We start from the raw sequence: 20,053 nt of genomic DNA, 5'->3' as shown, positions 1-20,053 counted from the left end.
GTAGATGACGATTCGAGTGACGAAGATTCTTTTTCTCATAAATCACATCCGGTGCAGGTAACCGACATCCGGGATTTACTTGCATGTTCAGAGCTGATTCGTATTAGTGAAGAGGAGATGAAGGTTTCAATGGCTAAAGACAATTCTGATCCGGTTACACTCTCTCAGTAGGCGATGAAATAATCGGACATACACTGAGAAAGTAGAAAATTGATGGTGATGATGGGGAGGAGCATGAAAATGAAGATGATACGAGGAATATGAGATTTGCGTGGAAGGAAGCTGACGAAGGATTGCAGATTTTCATAATATTTGCGAAGCAGTGTTCACCTATGTCAGTACGTGCTGTTATGAAACTTCTTTAAATACAAGCGAATTTCTAAAACTATGGCAAAGGTATCATAAGTAAGCAGATATTGAAATGTATACGCTATAACACTAAGGAACTTGTAACTTTATATGCTAATTTTAAAATAGTGTTCAGTTTTTTTTCTGAAATACAAACTCATGTGTTTTAGTTTCAAGTAATGTTTACAATTTTTAATATTATTTAATTGCTAGTGTCAGAGAGATATAAAAATACGACCAACGGTCTTTACATGTGGCAGTTTCTAGAAATAGCATAAAAAACATGAACAAATAAGTTCTAGAAATAACTGTTCAATTAACCAGAAAACATTTTCCGGAATCGGCGACATCCCGTTCATGCCGGTTAAGAAAGGTTCTACTGCATTTGTTTGATGAATGACACGCTTTTAATCTCTTTTATAAGATTATCTGCGTTTTATTTCCGTGACAGTTCGTAACAATGTATGAATTTGAGGCTGACAATTTGTGCTAGCAAGAGTTTCGTATTGTCCTGATTGTCTCGTATTCCTCTCTCCAGAAATTCTGAATACAGTAGAACCCGCTATAAAAGACCCGGTTTATAACTAACGAACCTTTTGGTCCCGTATAATTTCCTATACAATTTATGTTAATTTATATTGTTATAGCCAACTTCCAAAGGTATGAAAAATCCTGCTTTTCTCTGTATTCTAAGCAAAGATTATGCTGAACATGTGTAACGCCCTATCTAGAGGAACGATGGCATAATAAAAATCGGATTAGAATCGAACATAGCGATCTTTTGTTATGGAATGAAATTATTATTATTATTGTTGTTTCTTATTGAATACTTCTTTTGCAACGATACGTGTCTTGAAGTAGAAGTTAACAACAAATTCGTCAATACTTTTTTGTTATTCGTTTTCATACAGATATAAAATAATTATTTTAATTATCGTTTTTTGTGAGATAATCTACCTTTCTTTCCGAATCGGATATATCGAACCTAACTTCCGGTCCCTTGAAATTCGTTATAGCGGGCTTCTGCTGTAACTATATAGCGGCGCTTCACTGAAATATGGTGAATGATAATTCATTACTATCTAAATTTGACAAATTAGATCTTGTTTCCCTCTCTACAGTTGTTAATTGCTGTTGTTGGGAAAGAATATAAGGAATTATTGTTTTCTCAGTGCGCAGTCTACCTATGTAACTAGTAGCACGACCGGCTGGCAATCGGAAGATCCAGAGTTCGAATGCCAGCAAAGACTGATTTTCTCTGTTTCCTGCTCTAAATTAACCTAAATAGTTCTATAACGATGCCCAAATAAAAAGGGATGGACTATAATGAGTGATCACCAAGATTTGGCTGATTGGGTCTCATTCGTTATCTACCCAGTTACCATTTCTTTAAATGGAGAAGACTATGAGAAATTCTTGTCTTCCCCACTGTGTATCCTCGTGCTGTAATTGGAAACAGGTCCGGATGACAATTCGAACCATGGCTAGGACATAGCTGACTTTCAACAACAGAAAATTAAAAATAGTGTACGGCAAGCCTAGGCTGCCAAAGTACCTGCTGATAAACTTTAAAATGAGATACTTGCTTATACTTTAATCTAATTACACTCCCGTCGAAGCTAATGGTAGTAGAAGCACAAGGCATCTAAAATTATGAGACTACTTGCATTAAGGTAAATTCAGTTAGGAAACTGAAAAGAACAAAAAACGGATATTAATTAATATTGTAGCTGAGGAAAATAAAAATACTGAAATTTGTAACCCTGAAAAAATTCATCTATCGTCCCAAAGATAATGTCATACGAACAGGACAGTTTAACTGACAGAATTTTTAGTAAAAAACTAACTTTATCGTTTCTTAGAAGGTTACTTACATAAAGCTTGTAACTTTTGTTTTAAGTGCCAGATAGTAGAAAAGAATAAATTATAAATAGCACAGTAATTTTATTGCAAGGAAAATAAGGAAAATTCGAAATTCGGTTGCGAAATAATTAGCAAAAAATTGTGAATCGTCTGGCCTGGTATTTTTGCTAGTAGTTTCGTAAAAAAATTGAGGTCGAAGATTAACAGTAATTTTTCTGCAGGAATATGTACTGGGAGTGAAAGAATGGGATAAATATCTAGTATATAACTGAGCAAAACTATATTACGAACTTTGTAATTAAAAGTTACATTTAGAAAACCTAATCAAGTTCTGGAAACGCATTGAACAGTTTTAGATTACTATTTAGTTGAACGATATTTTTATGCATCTTACAAAGGCAGCATACAGCCTTTCGATAATAACAAAAACCTTACACAAAATAACTACAGTAGACAGAAATATGAAATTTTTACCATTATATTTCCAATTATTATAGATTTCTTTTAGTCACGCAGCAGATAGTGCTATAACTATTGTAAGCAAGGAATAGTTATAGTCTGTTATTTTAAAACAGATTTTTGCCTCCGCTTCCATATTCGATAGTAACTCAAACTGTTGTTACCGCACAGTGTTTATTTTCTCCAGTTGTTTATTTTCTGCATTTTGCGAGTGTAGTTAAAGTTATAAGGTATTTCTCCCACCTTCTTGGGATGCCTTCGTGGTGTGGTGGTCTGCATGCTGGCCGCGTATTCCAGAGGTCCGTGGTTCGATTCCCGGCGAAGACGTTGCATGTTTTCATCTTTTCTATTCAAAACTAATCCTAATGTCTCTACAGTGGCGCCCGAACTAAAAGGATGGTGGATGATGATTCTCCACACCCAGGATTTAGCGATTGGGTTCCCTAAAAACCCCAGTCGCCCTTTAAAAAGGGGAGTATATAAGGTATTTCTTCCCGCCTTCTTGGCATGCCTTCGTGGTGTGGTGGTCTGCACCCTGGACGCGTATTCCAGAGGTCCGTGGTTGTATTCCCTGCGAGAGCGTTGCCCTTTTTCCCATTCAATAAAGCTACATTCAAAGAATTGAATTTAAATTTGCAAGGCTTGGGTTTAAATATTTTCAAAGTATCGGAAAAGTCGCTGCAATAATTAAAAAAATGACTCTGTGGAAACAAAGACTTTCAAAAGGAAATTTTAAATCTTTTGAAACATTACATAAATTTATTGAAACACATTCAAACTACGATGAATAAGATTTACATCTTGAAACACTATCAGTTTCAGTTCAAGAACATCTTTAGAATATCAAGAACTAAGTTTTGAAGGCTACTTTCCGGATATTCCTTCAAATAATATGTGGATTAAAGATCCTTTTTCTGTCGATACTGAAAAGGAAGAAATGCTTAATCTTAGTGAACAAGAAGTTGATAATTTAATTGAAATTTCATGCGACACCGATCTTAAAAAAGTGTTTGAAACTGTACCACTAATTTACTTTTGGTTGGGCTGCCAAAAAGAATATCCAAGCGTAAGCGAAAAAGCGATACAATTTTTAATGCCTTTTGTCACCACTTATACGTGTGAAACTGCGTGCTGTGGGTTCTCAGCCTTGATGTACATAAAAAATAAGTACCGAAACAGATTGGATGTCGAACATAATTTGAGAATAAAATTAACATCATTAAGTCCTAATTTGAAATTACTACGTGATGAAAAACAACATCATCCTTCGCACTAAGGTCAAAATATGTAAAACAAAATTTACTTTATTTACTTTAAGTTTGGATTGTCTTTAATTACTTATGTTTTTGTTATATAATTATTTTGGAATTTTTGTGTATGAAATAAACATACAAATAACTTGAATTTTGATTTTTATTAAAAAATAAAATTTGTTTTGTAATAGATGTTTTTTTTCTATGGTGAGTCGCGAAAAAAGTTTAAAATCTCATATCAGGCTGCGTCAAAAAAGTTTGGGAAACGCTGTCCTAAGATATTGGATACACTCGATAGACTTAATGTATTCCATACTGAAGGATTTCTGTACGAATTATTTGCATTGGTTTAGTTAGTACTTAAAAATGAATGGTATACTTAAAGAAACATAACCAACAGAATGCTTATGCAAGAATGAACGCGTGGCTTGTTTACATTATCATCAATTACAACACAACTCATGACAAAGCGTAAAAGGGATATTTGGTCATTCTGACAAATCATAAATGTTACTCGTTGACATCTGAGACAAATTGTAGTTGCATGACAAATTGTTTATGTGCCATATATTTCTGTATGAAACTCTTGTACTGCATTAATATTTAAAGCACCTTATTTATTTGCTTACTTTCTCCCCTTGTTTGTTTCCTTATTATTTAATGTGGACACCATATGATGTTACTGTATGGCCTATTAAATTATGCATCTTTTTTGCTGCACTTCATTTAAACTTATTTCATGGAGTTGTACTACATTGATCGCTTTCTGAAGGTAACTTGAATACGACAACAAGAATAGCAAATATTTAAATTAAATATTAATTTTTGTTATACAGCATTCAAACATCTTCTAATTTTATGTTTTCGCACCGAGTATAAATCTTTCTTAAATATAAGCTTAGGAACCAGGAGACATAACTAAAATTTAGATTTCGTTATTTGTCGAAATTTAACCTTTTTACTGCCAATTGCAATAAAAAAGGTGCACAACTAGATGTTATTGCAATCCAAATATCAAATGTTCAGAGTTTTAAAGTTTCAGTTTTCTCCTACGAGCAATTGTTTTTGAGTTCTGCAAGGTGCATACATCCGTCCGTACGTAGAGACGCCAAGTAAATATCCCTTTTGAATTAATTTTAAATCTATTTTACAATCAGTTTTGGAAAAAACGTGTTTTTTTTTTCTATCCTTATGCACACACATCGCGTAAAAATATAGTCCAGATGGATTCCGGAACGGTTGAAATATGATACACTAAATGTTTTGAGATTACAATGCATGCTTTACTTTACAAGAATGTAATAAAAACAGAATATTACATTGAGTATATCATTTGCGATGGGATGTATTAAGGTATGAATTTAACAGGGTAGAAAGCATATGTGAATTCGGTATACTCAGATTTTTTTTATTTTGCATTTCAAAGAAATAGGCTATAGTTATACTTCGAATACTATTCATTTTACTTATATATAATACTTAGTTATTCAAATATATCTTGTAATATGTTCAGAACATAAATTAATAATTTTTAGGTCATATGCTGAAAATGCTATAGGCAAAAATACTTGAAAGAGAGCAAGCAATATGCGAATGAACATGATATTCGCTGACGTTGTAGTGGGACATTTTTTACCGGAATATAGCAGCTGAATTTATTTTGAAGCATCGATCTCTCCTATATGATACACCGTTCTAAGGCCAGACACTGAACATCATTACGCCTCAATAACCGATATAACATCCGAAATAGATATTATAGAAGGTGGTTTGCGCTTTATAGAAATAATTTCGGCAATAAAATTCTATACATAACAAGCTTATTTCTTGCAGATATTTGCTTTTGTCCTATAATCTTGATTATTGGCCATATTTTCCATGAAAGTTTACCCTTCATGTCAATTTTATGCACTTCTGTTGGGTTGTTTTCGTAAGTTCGATCAGTGTTCCTGAATGCCGTATGCCTAAGGTTCCTTAACATATTGAAAGTGCAAAAATCCGTAAGAGAAGAGTTGAGGATTTTGTAAATATTTTCTTACATATGATAAATTACATTCCTGTTTCTAATTTTCGTCTCGTGAAATAAGCGGCATTAACTAAGAGGCTTTGTACATATGAAACTCAAATTTATGAATGTCCTTTCCATATACGGCTGGAATTTCCTATTCAAAAATGAGTTCTAAAATATTCTGCTGATAGTACAGTAAATTAATTTTAGCCTTACCTGAAATTTTTTTAAGTTTAAATTTAGCGTTGTAACAAAAATCGACAAATGTCATAAACCCTGTTGGGAACTTTTCTGTGTATTGACGAAACCATTTAGTACGGTCATTTAGTCAGTTGACCATTAGAAAATTTATCTTGTTTTATTTCATTCATTTAAATATACCCTTGTCTCACAGAGTGGTACCTTAAACTTCCATTTATCAGCAGCTAGGTGTTTTTCCTATAATTTTCTATAAATTGTTTTTCGGCAATATGCTTTAGCAAAAGAAGATGAACTTTAGATTTATACATCGTTAACTTCAAAGTTTTATAAGTGCTTTTACTTAGAGTAAAAGACATTCCTAGTTCCAATGCAATGGAACTTTGAGAGGGTGGATTTGCTTTCAAGATCAGAACTTCACTTTCAAATATTTTTCCTCGAAATGTGCATTTGCATAAACCTTTCAGACATCTATTAATTTTGGAGCCATTTCCATAATAAATCTCTTATTCTGCATTATAATAAAAAATAGCAGCAGATAATTACATTGAAAATTCCAATCCTTATTCAAAAGTGATAACGAAATAATTTAAATAGAAAACCTTCCACATAAACTGCAAATGATCTTTTGTATTTTTAGTTTTTCATTAATTAAATAAAACACAAATTTCAAAATCAATGCTAACATATTTTAAACAATTCCAAAAGAAGTTTATGTAAAAGAAACACCTAATTTCTTCAATTCTAACATGCTCATCAATTTTAAAACTGCTATCTTTAATTTCAGTAGCATCAGCATTGAAGACCTTTAAGAAAATGTAATACATAAAACAAAAGACAAAACCTTTTTATGAACATTTTTATTATAAAATAATTCAATTTACTAATAACAGTATTTTATATTAATGGGTATACATACTCTTCATCACTTCAGAATCATATCAAAATCATTCTTAATATCAGAATATGATTCCACTGAGCTCTCCATACCGTTAGTTAGTTAACAAAGGATTTCCAATGCGAAATATTCTAATAGTATCATAAAAATTTTACTTAATTTATGAGGCTTTAGAGTCGGACCATTGGTGTGTTGGTGGTACGACAGGAAGAACATTTAACAGATATCATAAAAATCGCTATTTTAGAAAATCACGTGACAATAAATTTGCTGCAAATTACTCAGCAGAGATAATATCAAGAAGCTCGTATGTACTCCACGCTATGTGAATTTTTTTATGTAGAATATGCTGCTTTAGTCCTTTAAGAGGCAAAACTCTATCTGAATTTATTTCTGCAGAAAGAAGTAAGAAAATGTCTTCAACAAATTCAGTTATATTTTGTTTTCAGTGAAATCCTACTTTCTCACTGCAGACACAATTTTCAGAAGCCAATCAGTTGTCTTTTGGATAATACTAAAAGACTGCACCCATGGCAGTGCCATCTTTTATAGGATACATGGCCAACATCCATAAAGATCCGTAGGCAAAGAGATGTTTTTACAAACGGATTTCAGAGATCACCTTGATCAAAAGCAAATATCGTGTAAAATATGAACATGGAGCGGGAAATGAGATGGCAAGGACCAGCTTTATTCAAAGATTAATACAGATGTACAATGAAATTGGATTTTCTTAATTGTGTCTTTTTTAATTCACCTATGTAATTGTTCAAAACATACGCGCATTTAGTATAATTTGCATACATTGCTTTTAAATTCGAAATACGTGTTCCAATTATTTTTTACTTAATTATCCTAACCAGGATAAAAACTTTCAATATACCAAAAGCACCTTGAGCTGATAATTTTTGGGAACAACTGTTATGTTTAATATTAGAGTACTTCGAATGAGAGACTTTTGTCAAGAATTTTCTGAAGCGTCCTCATTTTCATTATACCGTCTTCAGAGCCACAGAGAGTGTCTGTTGGTAATGACATATTTTGTAAACGTGCAAATTGCGTAAAACGAAATCACTGGCTGCCATGTACGAAAAGTGAAAAATTTCTGAGAAACCGCATGTCTAAGACGTATCATTTTACAAAGAACTTTTAGAAGCGCTTTCATGAGATTGCAATAAAAAAGTACAACTTGCTTGGACCAATCAAATACATTCGGCATTAAAATACAAGAATAAGTCAGAATATATATAAAAGGAAACGTTCAACTAAAAATAAATATTTTTACAGTATTAACACTATTTGTAGAATTCTCTACACTTTTCCGATATGTAGAAATAGTTGAATGGACAATCAATGCAACCCAATAATTCAATAATAAATTTATTAATAGTTGAATAAAGCAATCTAATATGTAAAAGTGAGAAAACAAAATGGCGTTGCTTACCACACAAAGCCCAACGAGCAACATCACAGATGACACTACACAGCAGAAAGAGAATATAAGCAGAAATATTGTTAACGTCAGCAGTTCTGTAAAAGAAAAAAACAATATTAATGCGGAATGAATACCAAATTGTATACCATGTCTTTCTTATTTCAAGAGAAACAGATCCGATTTGCATTTAAATACACATGTGGAGCGGTTTTATGGAGAAACGAGTGAATAAATCTATCGTTGAATTATTTTCTCGTTTGTGGCTGTTTAATATTATTCTTTAGGCAATGTTTAGTGTTACTATATCTATGCTAATATCGCTTAATTTAAGCAAACATATATTTTAATATCCTTTATGGTTTTGGATATCAATTTTTCAACGCCTAGAATAATACATTATTTTTATCAAATAAATCTTTTCCACAATATTATTTTTCTCTTTTCTTAATGCACAGAAGCTTCGAGAAGGATATGTATAGATTTTTTTATTTCATATTTCAGTACTTGTTATTTAAGAACATCCTGTTTACTATGAAAGCTTTTTATCAACGATACTTAATGTTTTTTGAAAAAAGGTATGATAAATTAATTAGTGTTCTTATAATTAGCGTAAAAACTAATGCAATTTTACCAGTTATAAAAATTAAAGTAACCGTGATCAATGAAGATATTCGTGAAAAACTGAAGATAAAGAATTTATGCACAGCATAGCAAGAACCGTCATTTTCTATTAGAACTTTGTTTTCCAATGGCGAGCCCCCAGCCGACTTCGGCTTGGCCACTAATAAGACCAAAAGTGGTGGGCACTTTATTATGGAGGCACCTGAATAGGCGGGACATCTTTGCCTCCTATGAAGGGACGGACGGTTACAATCATGCCTTTTCTGGGATTTGAACCCCGGTCCTTTGGTATCGCAGGCAGCTCGCCTAACCACTATTGCGTCTGCGCAGCTGTATAAGAACTGTACCTCAAATATTTGAATTTTCATTGAAACAACCCATGCATAAAATTTTTGTACATCTTGAGTAAAACCTTATTAAAATGTTACTGTTGTCAGATTCGATAACGTCACATAAAAAGCATAGTTGCCAGATGCTTACAGACGATATCTTTCATCAATTTTCATTTCATAAACTTCGTTGCAACAATTTGTAATTAAAGGTTTTTAAAAATGCATGAGAGGTCGATCGCAAACTTGAAGATTTTATCCATCAACGCTCTCTTTAAAAGAAAATCGGATGACTGGGATTAAACATTCTAGCAGCATACGGATTGTAAGCTTGCACTAATATTTATTTTAAAATTTTATTCAAATAGCAATATGTGTTTTTAATTTTTTGATATTCTTCTCTTTATACCTTTTGGCTTTTAATATAGCAATAGAGGAATAAACACTAGAGAAAATTAAAATAGATTCAACAGCAAAATTACGCTTTTATAAGTTAGCAATAGCAGACGGTATTGTTGTTTAAAAATGTAACGCAAGTATGTATAATGCTTGTTAATTATAATTAAAAAATCTGATATGTACACCATATGAATTCCTTGTACGGAATATTAAATTATACGCATTTGTTTTCTGCATTTCGTTTAAATTTATGTCCTCGAATTTCATTAGAGATATATTTCTCATTCACTTAATTTAGTTCTCACTTCGTGACACGGCAAAAATACATAAAACCTCAAAATATCTTTATTAAAAATTGAAAAATGTAGAAAAATATAAAACATAAATGAAGTTAAAATAATTTAAAGAATAATTTTTACAATTAAAATTAGAGTTTCTAAGCAAAAACAAGCAGCAAGGAAAAGCGAGGAAAGGAGGCAGATTTTTCAGTGCACAAAGGTGAAAGTTTACTTTTGGTCTCACTCGGCAAAAAGACGCTGAAGTTGTAGAAACTGAATTTATTGTAGATGCTATGCTGAGTCAATATATGAGATAGTTTAATAACTTAAATGATAATTCCAGATTGGATTAAGCATAATTTAATTCGCAATAATAAAAGAAGATGTTATTTTTGTTGTTGCGATGATTAATTTCTTTAGATTGCCAACAAGTCCACTATTCTGCCATGTTTCAAATGTAAACAAATATGGCTGCTATAGTAAAAAATTAGGCTTAGCCGCACTTAAACAACTTTTAAATTGTTGATTATTTAACTGGAAGATAAGAACAACATAATTCAATCATTTTTAAAGCAAAAAATGCACACTTTATCAACATATGAGGAAAAAAAAAAAAAAAAAACTGAGCTCACGGAGCCGAGTAACAGAGCGGGTATATATATATATATATACTTATTCACTTCTGGTGCTGCCGATTGCCACCAAAAATGAGGTGCACAACTAAATCCTATAGCAGTCCTATATACAAAATTTAAACGTTCTGAGGCTACTCGTTTTTGAGTTATGTCAGATGAGTTATGTTTTGAGTTATGCATGCATACGTACAGACGCCACGAAAAAATCTCTTTTGAATCCACTTTAAATCATTTAAAAAATTTCTTTGGAAGAAAAAGAGTCCTTTTTTCTGTCCTTTCGTACAGATGTCACGCAAAAACATTGTTAAATTGCATTCGATACAGGTCAAAATGGATATTTTCGTTAAAATATGGTACCCGGAATTCTTAGTAATTGCAATACTTCCTTTACTTCGTACAAGGAAGTAAAAAAAATACACTCAAAGGACACACTAATAAAGAATGTAAATTTTAGTGAAAAAACAACTACCAATTCTCTTAAATTTAGAATAAAACATTATAAATTACAAGGTAAGTTTCCTATTCCTTAAAAACAGCACTGTCTCCTTTTCTTAGGCAAAAATGTTTTACTTCAAAATCGGTAAATTTTTTTTTTTCAAAATTTACGCTAGTCTAAGATTGCTTTTTCAACGAATTTAGTTTTCTGAAGGGAAAGATATAAAGTTTTCAAGCTGCAAAGTTCAAAGTTTTAATTTTTTTCCCTCAAGTCTATTTTGCATTCAAAGTTCTGAAATTTGAACATTTGCCATATTTGTATCATCCATTAATCATTGTTTTTCATTAACTGAAAGAAAAGGCTTTTCCAATAAGAATGATATGATTTTAAAATGAAATAAAATATTAAAAAATTTTAAGTCTGAAAGGTTTAGATAAAAACGCTGGAGATAAAAAAGTTTTCTTTTTCCCTCCCGTAGAGTGTTGCCATTGCTCGCTTTTAAATCGTTGAGTTTGTCAATCAAAAATATGAAACCGATAATAAAGCCAATTCCAAATTTCAAATTTGGTCATCCAGATGCCCATATTCGCAGTAGGATTACGTCATTCATAATTGGATGGCTCTAGGTACCGTTGTTTTATCACAATGCCAGAAACATACATACATTTATGCAGATTCTGCATTATTTAATTTTTTCAAATATAATACAGGGCGATTGTATTTGTTGGCAACAATCTGAAAAGTGAAACGGACATTCAGAGTGATTCAACGCAAAATCGCCAAACGAAAACAATAGTCCTTCGGGGACAAATCCCCTTTGGGCTAATTATTTCAGATACCATCAAATATTTCATACTATTTTAGAGTAGAATTGATAGCATGTTTTGAATTAAACTTTATTTAAGCGTCCATCTCGACTTTGATGTACAGCACCCTCTTGTTGGAGCCATATGTCCTCGAAATCAATGTTCTCCTAATTTGGCCAAGAAAACTTCGTTATCTTCAGTTGGTATCGCTTACGTGCCACTGTAGAGTGCATCTTCTTCGTTTTGGAATAAAAATGGTGCGATCATGTAATTATGCCGTAAGTTCTTAAGTGGCCCTTTACGAATGCAAGTACTTACGCCAAGTATGACAATTTTATTTTTAACATATGCAATCAAGCAGAAACGAGCTTCCTATGAGAAGATAATTTCTTTGCTCAAAATTAATTTCCTTGAAGAGTGTATTTAGCCGTTTGCTGCAGTAATTTGTGTTGCAGTTTCGGATAGACTTATAATCGCTATTCGGCCAAAACAACAAGATTAAAAAAATGTTATGTCGAAGTTAAAATGTGCGTAATTTTTCTCCAGGAAATAAGTTTAAGAAGAATATAATGCTGAATAGTATAAAGACTTTTAGTTTTAGGTGTTAAGATATTTAGGGTATATATAGAAGAGAATTCAGCTTGATACTCGAAATCAATCAAAGTTCATTTTTAATCCTGTTTTCTAAGAATATAGATTTCTTGGAATACTGTCAATGTTGCCTTTCTCTTATTCTTCATTTATTTCTTTTTTTACCATTTTATGTCCAGCTAAGGAAAGCGGATTGTCTTTCATGCAGGATAATTATTTATTTATTTTTGAAGAAAAAGCATTCTGTGAATTTCAGTTCAAAAGTTTATATAATATTTCTATGGTAAAGTCAAGCCAAGGTTGAATATTTCTTGATGAAATACAACCTGCTTTACGAACTAATAATTTATAACTGCATGGAACTTGGGATTAATTAAAAAATATTTTAAATGTATTAAATAAGAAGAAATCCCTTTTTTCATGAAATCTTTTCTTAAATTGGAATCATGAATTTATGATTTCAAAACGTATTTAACAATCCAGTCACTTTGAAGCAGCGCATTATGTACTTGATGTCTGGAACCATGTATGTATGACCATTAAGCGATAGTTATCAGTGCGATCATTCTAAAATACATTATATACTAATGTTTAGAGTCTGATGACTTCTGTAATATAACTTGAATACATACTGTAATATTTTTATTTGCATTATTAAATGTTAAATCGCTTTTCATTGAGAAGATAGTTTTATTTAAAAAATAGCCAAACATAAATTTTCATGATATCTTTTCCTACAAATATACCGTTGTTAAATAAGTAAATAAATATTCTACAATGCTTGAGAACTAGTTTGAATATTTGATTTTAAAAAATGTCAAAATTTAATGAGTGGTACCTCTGGATACCTTTGAAAAATGTTTAAAATTGAAACTAAATCTATAGAACTAGCTCTGTGTTACATCAATAGCACTTTGGTACAGTGTAATAAAACTGGTTATTTAACATATAAATGAAAATTTTTACTTAGGAAATTTTGACTTCCTTCAAATAGACTACCTTCAAATAGACGTCTAATATTTCTTAAAGATTCTAAGCTTTCTAGATAGTTTAAATACATTATTACCTCTCGAAGAAGATCAAATAATAAGTTTCATTTTAAATTCCTTTCATGATTTAATGAATCGGGAAATGATTTGAGTCAGGTTGACATTATCTGCTTCGTTTCTTTAATTGCTTTCGCTTTTCATCTATTTCGATTCCATCATACTTCCTAAAATTATTCCAGCGTTGCCAGTACTATTCAGATTTGCATTCGAATCGCTGAAGTGGGGTTTCCAGAACTACGATTTGCATGCTAATAATGTAGGCGGAGTTACTTTAAGGCATGTACATTAATGAGAATTCTATTGGACCTCTGTTCAAATGGGAATTCTGCAATGAATGTCCTAAAATTTTGAAACTTCTACAAGATAAAGGAAAATATTAAAATATTTGTCTTTTTCTTTATTTGCAACTGAGATTTCATTCGACATTAAATTTGGTAAGGTTAAAGTTTCACATACGAAATTTGTGTTAAACAACGCTTAAGGCTATCTCAAAGTTATTTGAAACTTCGTTTCTGTTGCAGAGTTTCACTTCCTAATAAATTGATTTCTTAATCCCTATTAAGACAGTCAGGTGAAATGTCTCCCCGTCTTTGTAATGAATAACCTAGTTCTAAGAAGATTTAAAGAACCTCTTTACTTTGAAGATAGTTCGTTATCCGAAGCATTCGCAAACCCAAAACAATTTTTCCGTAAGAATTACTGTAACACGAATTAATCTATTCTTGCATCTCAAATGATTTTATAAGGTATTTTCTCCCTCCTTTCTGCCTGCCTTCGTTATGTAACGGTAGCGTATTTCTAGAGGTTCAGGTTCGCATCCTGGTGAAGACATTGCTTATTTTTCATTTACACTTGCTTCAAAAAAAGCTAACGACTCTACAGTGGCGCCCGAACTAAAAGATAGTGGATGTTTCTGCTCCAAGATTTGGCGAAAGTGTCCCCTTATTCCTAGTTGCTCTTTAAAGGCGGGAGTATATAAAGTATATTCTCTCTCCTGTTCTGCGTACCTTCGTGGTGTAACAGTAGAGCACTCGGGCCCCGCCGAGAGCATTTCTCATTTTTCATGTCTTCTGCTTCAAAAAATTCTGATGACTCTACAATTTCTTAGAAAAGAGTGCTTTGGATGTAAGTTCATGATCCAAAAGTTCCAAAAGGATGTAAGTTCATGATTTAACACAGTACTAAACGTATAAAAACTAGGAAAATTTGAATTAAATTTTTCCATATCTCTACGAAGGAAAGTTGAAGTCATAAGCAGTAAACAGTGAAGAACCCAAAAATGCAATAAGTTACTGTTTGAAAGGCAAATCGTATTCCGTAAAAGTATCAGATAACTACTGTTTTTCCGTTCTTTTTTCTTTTTTTTCTATGTATAATATGACTCTCCTCTATTTAACAAACTTTGAACCTTTGCCCAATCATATATTCGTCCACTGTGGCTTTTTTCCTAGTTGTGTTTTAAAACGTTCCTGAAGTATTCCTAAAACATTGTTATTACAAACATTTGTGCTACGGCTTCTTACTGCTTTATCAGGGTGATAATATTTTATATTTTATGAACCTTTGGACATTAACTAGAGCCTAGCATGCATTAGTTCAAATTTATTAAGTGCGCGGTTGATTTCGGTAAGCAAAACGGCTAATGCAGCCATTTTGATAAACATTTTGCCGCCATTTTGATTTTGATAAATAATTTAGATGCAGAGCTGGGCGGCGGAATCATACTATGGTCAACGGCTCTCAATCTAATATTTCAAGAATTCTATCTTTACTCGTATCTCATTCATATACTGGTGAGAACTAGTGGAAAGAAGAAGTCACAGTACAGTCTCAAATTATAAGAAAATAGGATAATTAACATAAACTTCACACTTTCTTAATAATATTAATACAAATGGCATCTAAAAATGCCATTGTAAATAAAATGCATAAACAGAAATAAAGTATCTGTACTCATAAAATCTTCATCAAAGAGAAAAATAGTAAAGGTTTATGTCACACCTAAATTTTGAGATATTCAGTTGCTTAAATAGTAATCACAGGCAGTGGATTACTATTTAAGCATCTCATTCGGAAGGAATTAAGAATATAAACAAGCGAACAGATTATGCAGTAACTCCAACTATCAATATACCTTTCAAACTCATTTATTAATTGGCGCAAATTAAAAATATTGCAGGGTCTCTTTCTTTTCTGGCTTCCTTGAAAGTGGTCTATTAATCTAGGAGCAATTTTATCGATTAATAGTTTTCAACGTGAACTGTAGCTAATACCTTAACATCGTTAAAAACATTCTGCTCGCGGTAAATGAAGTAGATATGCTCAAATGTGTTTATTTATGGGAAATAAAGATGTTATTTCAAAAGAACTCAAAAATCATAAATAGAATAAAATAGTACAAAAGTCAAACAAATTTACTAATTAATATGGAAAATTACCAATTATGTTTCCCCTAAATACTAAAATACACTGGTTTTCGAAAGCAGTAAATCAGAAAAAATAGATCTATATTCTGGAAATTCGGATATGTTACAGATAAAAATAAGTTGCGTCGAAAAGCATTATGCAAACGAGGGGCGCTGCCGTCATTTTTTGTAAATACGATACATCTTAAAATCAGCTGTTTAGGAACTAAGCGCTAGTCAGTGAACGGTGATATATTAAACAGTTTCGAGATAGCCACAATTTGAAAATGAATTCGATGTGACATTTAACAGAAGGATTGAGTCTTAGAGCCATAGGCCGATTAGAAGCAGGTCTGACGTTGCAAGTGATTAAACATTTTGACCATTCCATGGTAAGACAGTTGTGGAACCAATTTCTAACTATTAATTCAGAGTCTTAAAAACCTATCGATGGTAGACCAATACCACTTCTGAAAATGAATGGTATTTGGGATTGAGTGTACATACCAACATCACTATCTCGGCTTAAATCCCCACTTATTTCTGCTACAGGACATCAGTGTCAACCCAAACAGGACAGTATGCACGACAGAGGTCCACATGCTAGGCGACTGGCATTGTGCGTCCTTCTGACCTCCCGCCACCAGAAGAAGAGTTTGAACTGGGCATGTAATCATGGAAACATAACTGAAAATCAGTGTAGAACTGTCCTGTTCATTGATAAATTTCGCTTTGTTGTATATTCTCGACATGTTTACATATGGAGAGAAGCAAACAGTAGGTATATTCCATCTAACCTACGGGAAAAAGAAACTTATGTAAGTTCTTGTATGAAGAGATGATTCTTTAAGTGGGTGAACAGACCTGCATGTGCCGCCATTTAGAACTCTACTGAGACGTACAGAGAAGACATACTAGATCCTATTGCTTGTCAGTATACTGCCACAATTGGCGATCCTTCATTTTGGAAGTAGCTAGTGCGGTCTTCAAGGTGTTTGCCTGGAGCACCAATTTTTTGACGAAGAAACTATAGACCAAATAGAATGGCTAGCACTCTAAGCCGACCTTAATCCTATTAAGCATATATACGATGTTTTCAGGAGGCATGTTTCTGGGCCCCCCAAACTCTAGATGGCCAAAACTGCTTTACGTGGTCAGTGGGCATTGTTATAGCAGTTCATAAACAACATGAGAGAACGCTGTCAGGCCTATACTTCTGATCGTAATCATTAGGAAGAAATTTCTTTGTGTTTAATTTGTATGCCTGAATTTAAGAGATTTTATGTTCCTATTGCTATCACAAAATGTACATAAGTGCTCCATGTAACATTTTCTTGTGTTTTTAAGTGGTTTAATAAATATTATCACCAAGTTTACGCCCAATATGCTTGCATAATTTTTTAATTATCATTAGTTTTTCGTTTATTGCTTAACTTTCAGAAAATAGTGTAGATGTCCTAATTTTTTTTTCATTTGTGACCAAACCATTGTAGCACTTTTAAGACATTTAGTTTGATGCAAATATTTCCGCCTTGCGTTTATTAACCCTTCACAAGCGTAAGTGTATACTTAAAGGTAAAAACACTTTGTCTACTGCATTTATGGCGAAATAACGCGTTTTGCTTCTTCAATTTCGAAAAGAATTTGCCTTATTATCTATTACAGTGAAACTAAAAAAACTTATCTGTCTTAGGAGGAATGCATTTGGAAAGGACTTTTTAACAGAAATTCACTCGTATTTGCATTTTATTGAAAACACAAACTTTTAAGCAATCAGCCCGTTTCTTTGTATAAAATTAAAGCCATTAAAATTAAAGATTTTATGCAATCAATCACTGGTAGACCCCAAAATTGATTCTCTTGCGCAATGTGACATACGTGAAAATATTTGTATCGTCGTTTTGTTTAATTTCCGAAATTTTCATGGAGAAACCTATTAACTTCATCTCTCTTCTTTCGTTCAACCAGTACAACTTCTACTGCGTTCACCGTTGTAGTCAAACTGCAGTTAACAAGAATGTTTCAAGTTTTATGCTTAATTGTGGTAAATTTTACGTTGAACCTCAGCGTTTGCTTAGTGCTTATTATTTTATTTTGATCAATTGCATTTATGTAAACTTTCTGATTAATTTTAGGTTTAGTTATTTACATATAGCAAAGCATGCGAAGGCTATCTGCTAAGGGAAGAGAATAGATGCCTTCGCGGAGACTTTCTAAGATAAACTGGCTCGTATTGTCGTTACACATGGGAAAAACCATGAAGCCAACCCATTCACTTTGTTCGAATCAGTGTCGAACTCTCACTGTTCAGGGGTCTTAGCCACTCGGCCGCTACTGGATACTGCTGAAATGTTAAATTTTCGGTTAACATAATTGAGAAAATAATAACCTATATTTATTTTCCTCCACATTCTCAACTATGTTTTAATATATACGGAATAGGCTACCACTGGATACTACTGGAATTAATTGAAATTTTTATATTACTAATATGAATGTATTTGAGACCCATTCTTTAGTTAAAATTAATTCCGACTTTCCAAATTTTAAGTAATGATGACTGCTTTCATTTAATGCATTGCACAGTTATTAGTACATATTTTATCCTTATAAAAACAAGCATAAATATACATTTATTGTTTATTTCAATTACAGTGTCCTGCGCAAATAAAAGGCTACTTTTAAATTAAAGTGCTTAAAATAGAACATCTTAAAAATAATCATTATGAGCTTTTAGCCACAATAAATTCTATCAATGCGCTTTGTAACCGAGTTTGACTAAATTTAGTTTTTATTTTTATGTCTTCGAATTTATTGTACTCATTTACATTCTTATAGTTCGTAATTAAAAAAATAGGCTGTTCTTAAAATATTATGAACTGAAGTGTAATAATTAAAACGCGGTTGGCTCTTCTGCTACGAACTTTAATGCTAACCTAAGGATATTTTTGAAATGATGGCTTGATTAAAATAATCATACGGGGATTTCATTGAAAGCCTAATTCGATTCCTCGGTACTGGTCTTTTGGAACGGAAATTCTCTCCCGATGGGACAATAAAAATAGTCATGGCTTCCTGCACTATATAGTGTTATGCATTTTAGTCTTTTAATACTGAAAACCTAATGATATTTGTTTTCATTTAGCTCATTTATTGATATGAAAGAAAAAAAAAAGAGGAGAGGGGAAGAGTAGAAATATTCAATTTCTTTTTATTTTAGCCACAATGAAAGTGAAAAAAGCGTATTAAATAAAAATAAAAAGTGCATTCCTTCAGTACGGTTTTAAATTAATTATTAAACATTTCATTTATATTTCTTTTACATCGTTAAAACAAAAAAAGAATCTCGTTTCCTCTTATTAGTATACACGGAGAACTTTAAAAAAGAATGATAGTCTATAAAAATTTCAAATTTAATGAAGGGAGGATTTATATGAAGACTGATATGATGATCTATATGATATTTATATGAAGGGATGGAGTATTAGTTGTTAAAGAAATACTGCGTTATTTTCTATACCATGAGATTTTCATCATTTATTGGTTTCTTTTTAAAACAAATATCAGACGCTTGTAAAATTTAAATCCTTTTCAGGTATTTCCTTGACTTGTTTTTTCAAATAGTCAAAGTATTTCTGCAATTCTCTGTTTACCTGCTAAGTTCCCATCTTTTCCTGAATGGGTAAGACCGCTGAATACTGTAATTTGACTCGGGTTCCAATCTTGGCTAACGTGCTCACGGGAAACAAATAACTCTAATATCATTAAAGAAAGGGTCTTTTGAATATCAGTTTCCTGAAGGGACCGATTTTTACTTATCATTCCATAGCAGAGAACTTTTCTGCGAAACAGCTTCCCTTTTGTATAATCAGTTTTAAATATTCATCTAAAAATTTGTTTTAAGTGCTTATTAAATGTATGCTTGTTTTGAGTGCGAAATATATCAAAGAAATCTGACGAGCTGTGACGAAGAAATAAACTATTCATTTGCATATCAGAGAAAAATTGCGACTTGGATATTTAATTTTAACTTCAGGCTACA

The 20,053-nt window shown here is 32.1% G+C and overlaps 1 protein-coding gene across 1 annotated transcript in view; it reads right to left on the bottom strand.

Moving 5' to 3' along the window:
• The window catches only part of LOC118201759 (uncharacterized), a 360,787-nt gene that overhangs the window by 86,491 nt on the left and 254,243 nt on the right, over positions 1–20,053 (bottom strand). Inside the window, exon 3 of the mRNA XM_085817840.1 lies at positions 8,472–8,557. Within this exon, the coding sequence (XP_085673966.1) occupies positions 8,472–8,557 (86 nt within the window). The remainder of the gene's footprint in view (positions 1–8,471; positions 8,558–20,053) is intronic.

The sequence above is a fragment of the Stegodyphus dumicola genome, chromosome 1 (genome assembly GCF_044657685.1).
Source record: "Stegodyphus dumicola isolate Sdum_Otavi_A_Nest chromosome 1, ASM4465768v1".
NCBI lineage: Eukaryota > Metazoa > Arthropoda > Arachnida > Araneae > Eresidae > Stegodyphus > Stegodyphus dumicola.
Note: the sequence above shows the minus strand (reverse complement) of the source record. Positions and strands in the feature narration are given on the sequence as shown.